Source organism: Caenorhabditis remanei, chromosome X (assembly GCF_010183535.1).
Source record: "Caenorhabditis remanei strain PX506 chromosome X, whole genome shotgun sequence".
Taxonomy (NCBI): domain Eukaryota; kingdom Metazoa; phylum Nematoda; class Chromadorea; order Rhabditida; family Rhabditidae; genus Caenorhabditis; species Caenorhabditis remanei.
Window position 1 is genome coordinate 6,739,094 of NC_071333.1, and position 6,836 is coordinate 6,745,929.

At 39.1% G+C, this 6,836-nt stretch overlaps 1 protein-coding gene across 1 annotated transcript; it reads left to right on the forward strand.

Annotated features, from left to right (window-relative positions):
• Positions 1-529: 529 nt before the first annotated feature.
• GCK72_023287 (uncharacterized protein) lies at positions 530-6,555 on the forward strand (the record flags this gene model as incomplete). The annotated part of the gene is made up of 14 exons (XM_053735323.1): positions 530-615; positions 730-896; positions 3,194-3,263; positions 3,618-3,718; positions 3,769-3,851; positions 3,908-4,148; positions 4,316-4,475; positions 4,519-4,759; positions 4,809-5,129; positions 5,278-5,481; positions 5,530-5,740; positions 5,790-5,929; positions 5,974-6,051; positions 6,397-6,555. The coding sequence occupies 14 exons, from the start codon at positions 530-532 to the stop codon at positions 6,553-6,555; spliced, it is 2,262 nt and encodes a 753-aa protein (XP_053578889.1).
• Positions 6,556-6,836: the final 281 nt, after the last annotated feature.

Sequence of the window (6,836 nt, forward strand, 5' to 3'; positions counted from 1 at the left end):
GAGAGAAGCCATTGGAAATCTGATCCGTGTCCCGTCGTTTTTTCCCTTTCTTCTCGTTCTCTATTCAGAAGTAAAGAAAATAAACTCTTTCGACTGTCGTTAACGTCTTCGTGTGCGTGTTTCTTTTGAAGGTGTGAAGCATGTGAAAGAAGTCCACCACGAGAAGAAATTGAGCTAGAAGAAGAAGAAGACACGAGGACGACGGAAAAACGGCTTTTGTCGTTGTCGCTATCCTCACGAACGTGTGCGTTTATAAGCCCCTTTGAATCCTCTACGGAAGCCGGAGGCGGAGCCTATGCCCGGATTTGATACTTGTGCGCCGCTTTTTAATTGGGCAATATGATACCCGCCACAAATCCGAGCAGCTCCTCCGACAAGTGACACAAGAAGACGAGGAAGAAGCTGTGTGTGTGGTTGCGTGAAAAAGGAATTCGCAAACAACGTCTACCTATTCTGGTTTTTGTATTCTCTGTATTTCCTTCTTGTCTTCTGGAATATATTTCAAAGAATCAAGAGAAAAAAACTAAAAATGAGTCTCCGTCCAAAACAAAAGTCGTCATCCACTTCGGTATTTCTGAAATCTCACAAGTTCTCGCTGACTTCTCATATCCTAAGGTAAATTTCAATTCCTCTCCCGTTCTTTTCTGTTTTCTTCCATTCCATCCAAACCCATGACTCTGTTTTAATTAAACCATTGTAAACTGCCAAATAAGGATTTTTCTTGTGAAGGAAAGCAAAGAAGCGCGAGACGATGGATAGTGCAGAGCGTCGACGATCCGAGACCGATATCGGAGGTGGCCCCAGAAATAGTGCGGATGCTCGGCCGAGTCTTGATTTGTCCTCCGATCCGATGCTCGAGTCGAATCTTGCCCTTCGTAAACTCTCCGAAGCTTTTGGTAAGTGTCCCTCTGTTCCAACACATCGTAAAAAACTTTGTCGTTCTTTCTCTCCTCCTACTTTGTATTCTGACATTTTATTGCGTACTAAAGTTCAGTATTCCTTACTAACGTAAAATTTTTCTTTTTCTGGGACTCCCCTGGGCAACGTTGAATAGAAAGTGCAAATTAAACATCTGCGGACCCTGAAACTCTTTTCTCTATCATCTTTTTGTCAGAGAAAGAAAAAAACATATCATTGGTGATTCATTTCATTTAGAATTTCTATCGCTCCATTAATTGAAAAATCTGTTGACATTCGCTTACATTTGACGTCAGAAGCAAGACGGTACTCTCTGAAAAAAAGGGTGAGACCTCTTCATGTGACTTTTCTGACTTCATGTTTGCTCTTCTCAACATGGACTTCTTAGGAAGCCAGACCGAAATAGAACTTCTTGAAATACTAACCTCCTGAAATATCTTTGTGTATTCGAAAAACATCTGAAGAAACACATTCCGAAATTAAGACCTCGAAATGTCACATTCAAAAAACGAAAAACCAGTTTCCTTTTGTCAATGATCTTTCAATTGACGTTGGCTGAATACTGAATTTTCAAAAAGTCACATATGTACGTGTCTAGTGAATTTTAATCATATGGTTGGTAGTGTCTTTCTTGAACAACTTGATTTGTTTGGACAACATCATTTCTTGATCCAGGACTAAAACAGTTCTACTAAATAGAAAATCCATGGCGCAAAAATCAATGAATACAAGTTAGAGAATTTTTTTTCCATCCAAAATGACGTATTGTTAGTTAGTCCACTGCTCACAAATTTCGCTGTTTCTAAAACAATGCAAAATATTCAAAACAATTCATGTTTTTCGGAACATGTTCATGTTTTTGACAATTCCTGCAAAAAGTTAATTATGTGTAGTTCAACCGGCAACAAACATCACAAAATCATCTTTTCTCTTACACAACTTGTTTTTTCTTTCAAAGTGGTAGTATTAGATTTTTTCATCAGATTCGTTTCTTTTGGAATTCAGTACTTTTAAATTTCTATCACATTTCGAAAAAAGTATAACTATTAAACTCGAGATGGCAAATCCCACATTTCCAATACCAATTTTTCTCAGGCAACTCGGTGAAAAGAAAATAAGTTCCTTATGCAAATTGTAAATTAGGCCGAAAAATGGGCGGAGTCAATCAGGAAAAGAAAAAAACACATGAGAAATTGAAATTGGAATGGGTGGGTGGGAGCGATGCGGCATGCATTGATGAGGAGTGAAACGGCATAGGGGCCTGTGGTCCCAACCCAAATTGTTCTATTTTTCATGTGGAGAACGACGCCATCAGTCTCGGCTTTTCATTTGCTAGGGTAGTCGTCGTTTTCCTCTCCCTCATCTCGTTTCGGGACCTTTGCCAAAAAAGAGAAAAGACATTCTCTCTCTTCTCCTCTTTTAACTCATTTAGCTATCATCTGCTACCCTTTCAAGAGACCCCCACACCAAGAGCCAACGCGATTGACGTTAAATTAGCACAAAGTTTTTCGGCCTTATTTTTATTCACGAGATATTCTACCAAGAACAGATGGACGTACCGCAGACGCAATCATTGTCAGCGGCCGCTCTTATCAGTCCTGTCAAAAACAGTTCGACAGTCGGAGGACAACAACTCTGTATTCGAAAGTCTATATCCAACCCGTCCAGTTTGAGAGTTCATACTCAACACGAAACACCTGGATTCATTCATTTTCCTAGATTTGAATTTTCTCATCACCTTTCTATTCGACCATTACTAAAAAGATTACACGAACAGGGTAAGTAAAGAAAAAATTGGAAACAAACAAATAAGAAATAAATAAAAGATGTGCATAGGATGTACTTGAATGAAAAAGTTTCCTAAGGACCTCCAACCTCAAAGACAAAAGAGTCTTCTTGTCCTATGACTATTAAGAGGGAGGGTGAGAAAAAATGTGTCACGACCCAGTGTTTCATGATAAAAATTTTTCACCCTCCCATTTTGTACTCTCCTCTGAACATGAAACGAGCGTCTACAATTGTCAAAAGTGTGAGACGTCGAATTTGTAGGTTTTTTTGTGTCTGGTTTGGTCAATTTTGTAATTTTCTATCATGGGATCGCTAAAAATGACCTCACGACACGGAAGCCTAAGAGTCATTTTATTTCAAACTTTCAACAATAGGCAAGAATGAAAAAAGGGCAAGAAATGGGGGAGATATAATTGCGTAGATGCGAGGAGAGCAAAACTCAGTCGTGTTTCATTTTTCTCTTTTTTCATGTTTGTCTTCATTTCAGCTCAACGGATTGAAGGCAAAGCATTCGTCCGTCGTGGAGCACTTCGTCAAAAAAATGTGCATGAAATCAAGTGAGTCTCAACCAACAATGTCGTAACCTATTCTCATAAAAGTAGAGCCATTAAAATTGAACGAACTGTCCTCTTACTTTTTTTTCGAGTTTTTTCATCTTCTTTCCTCTTTTGCTAGTCAGTTGAATGATTTCTTTCTGACAGGACAGGCATACACAAAAACTCATTCCAGTTTCATTTCCTTTTGTGTAAGCAAGGAGTGCAGTAAGAATGAATAAGAAGAAAACCAAGAAAAAAATCCAATTCCATCTGGGCAATCAGGAAATCATAGAATTTCCTGAATTCCCTCTGAAAAATGACCTTTTTCTGTTTGAAACCCTGCAAAACCCAATTTCACCCACTCATCGTTATCAGATCGCACAAGTTCATCGCGAGATTCTTCAAGCAACCAACGTTCTGCTCTCATTGCAAGGACTTTTTGTGGGGTATAACTAAACAGGGATTCCAGTGCCAAGGTGAAATCTCATACGAGTCAGAACATATCTGAAATTGATATTTATTTCAGTCTGCACTCTCGTGGTGCACAAGAGATGTCACGAATTTGTCAATTTTGCGTGTCCGGGAGCCGATAAAGGAGTGGATACTGATGTATGTAATTCAACTCAAAATTGTTCATTTCTATCTTCTTATATCTCTCACTTCAGGATCCTCGGCAACAACACAAATGGAAAGTTCAAACGTACTCCTCACCAACATTCTGTGATCACTGTGGATCTCTTTTGTATGGTTTGATTCACCAGGGAATGAAGTGTCAATCCTGTGATACAAATGTTCATCATCGGTGTGTTAAGAATGTTCCAAACATGTGTGGAACAGATAATACTGAGAAGCGAGGAAGAATTCGAATCGAGGCACACATTGTGAACGACCAACTGACCATTAAAAGTAAGCAAACCGGAAATTACCAGGAAATAGAAAAAAAGTCAAAAGATCCGGGTTCAAAGATTCTGAGAAAAGAGTACCAGAAAAATTTTAAGACACCAAATACTGGATTTTATTACATTTCGAATACCTGATAAATAGAAACAGCTGAACAATGAGTTGGTTTTCAGTTCTGGAAGCCAAGAATCTTATTCCAATGGACCCGAACGGACTATCCGACCCGTATGTCAAGTGCAAGTTGATTCCTGAAGACTCAGGATGCAAGTCGAAGCAAAAGACGAAAACTTTGCGAGCTACTTTGAACCCACAGTGGAATGAAACATTCACCTAGTAGGTTATCCCTTGAGAACTTGACAATGAACTATATTTTTAGCAAACTCCTTCCTGGAGATAAAGACCGTCGTCTCTCTATCGAAGTCTGGGACTGGGATCGCACATCTCGTAACGACTTTATGGGAAGCTTATCATTTGGAATTTCCGAGCTCATGAAGGAAGCTGCTTTGGGATGGTACAAACTTTTAAGTGCTGAAGAAGGAGAATTTTATAATATAAACATTACTCCTGAGTATGATGAGGATATGGAAAAGGTCCGCAAGAAGATGAATGACAATTTCGTAAGTTTTAAAACCTGGGAATTGTAAATAACAGTAGTTTTTATTTTAGAAAATCTCCCGTGACTCAAGCGGTGGAAAGCCAAGAGACACTACTCCAAGATCCACTGCCTCTTCTCTCTCCAATGCTAACCGTGATGTCATCAAGGCATCTGATTTCAACTTCCTTACTGTACTCGGAAAAGGATCGTTCGGAAAGGTTCTGCTCGGAGAGCAAAAAACAACGAAAGAGCTGTTTGCGATCAAAGTCCTCAAAAAAGATGTCATTATTCAAGACGATGACGTGGAATGCACAATGACTGAGAAGCGTGTCCTTGCGCTTCCGGAGAAGCCTCCATTCCTTGTCGCATTGCATTCGTGTTTCCAGACGATGGTTAGTGAGACCACAATTCATTGGGAATGAATGAAGTGTGAATAGGAAATAATTCAATCGGAAAACTAGAATTTCTAGTACAGTCTAGTTGACAGTTTTCTTATAACAAGACAGATCACAAGACACAGTTTTTCAATTGATTTTTCAGGACCGTCTCTACTTTGTTATGGAATTCGTCAACGGAGGAGACCTTATGTACCAAATCCAACAAGTTGGAAAGTTCAAGGAGCCAGTTGCTGTATTCTATGCTGCTGAAATTGCCGTCGGTCTATTCTTCCTCCACTCAAAAGGAATCATCTATCGTGACTTGAAATTGGATAACGTCATGCTCGAACGCGATGGTCATATTAAGGTTCTTTGTCTGAACAGATTGAGAAAAACAAAAATACGTCTATTCCAGATCACAGATTTTGGTATGTGTAAGGAAAACATCTTTGGTGACGCCACCACGAAAACATTCTGCGGAACTCCGGACTACATTGCGCCAGAGATTATCTTGTATCAGCCGTATGGAAAATCGGTGGATTGGTGGGCGTATGGAGTGTTGCTCTTTGAGATGCTCGCTGGACAACCACCGTTTGATGGGGAAGATGAGGATGAACTTTTCACAGGTTGGATGACGATAGGGGAGGGGACCATTGGTATACGAAATGTTTTCAGCTATCACCGAGCATAACGTATCTTATCCAAAAAGTTTGTCCAAGGAAGCCGTCTCGTTGTGCAAAGCGTTACTTATCAAAAACCCATCGAAACGTTTGGGGTGCACTGGTGATGATGAATTGGCTTGTAGAGATATAAAGGTAATCAGAATCCGAAGATGTTCCTCGCTAGTTTAGAATTTTAGGAGCACCCATTCTTCCGGCGTATTGACTGGTACAAAATTGAAACCCGTCAAATCCAACCGCCATTCAAGCCTAAACTGGTACGTTATTTTCAAGGTCACAGATGTCTGCAGGGCTGCTTAACAGTTTTGCTTTATAAGTTTCCCAGTGTCTCATACGTTTAAGTCAATCAGTTCGTTTTCCCTATCTATCCGTACAGAAAACTATCGCTTTATTACAAAATTAATAATTTCAAAATTAATGATCTCAAAAAAGGTTCATTTCTCAACTTCACATCATCACTCTATTTAATATTCTGCATGATTTTCTTTCCATATTGTCCATACGCATGAAATAAAATGCTTGTTGTCTATGAATGTCTTTTTAACCTTACTCACATTACCCTTCAGCTCCTGGCATGTTATTATCGTTGTGATTTATTGCAGAAGACAGATAGATCGACCGAAAACTTTGACCATAACTTCTTGAAACTCCCCACCAAAATGACACCACCGGACTGGGAAGTTTTGGAAAATCTCAAGGGCGACGAGTTCAGCAACTTCTCATTTGTCAATCCGTATTATGTCAAAGATGTTGAACCGTGAACTTCAGTATACTAACTCCTCTTCTCTTAAACAAACCAATCAATTTTCTCAATTGTATTCAGTTTCAAATGTCAATCTATTCTTATTTACTGTAGTTTGTGAGTCAGCTTCTAAAAATTGAATCCAACAGAACAATTTTCTAAACAAAAACGTTTTTTATTGAAATTTTCATCACAGTTTCCTATTTACACTCAACCAAAACAATCTAACCAAAATTTCTCTCCTGATGAAAAGCAATTATAAATCACCGCTATTGTTTCTAGTCACTTTTCGTTCATTTG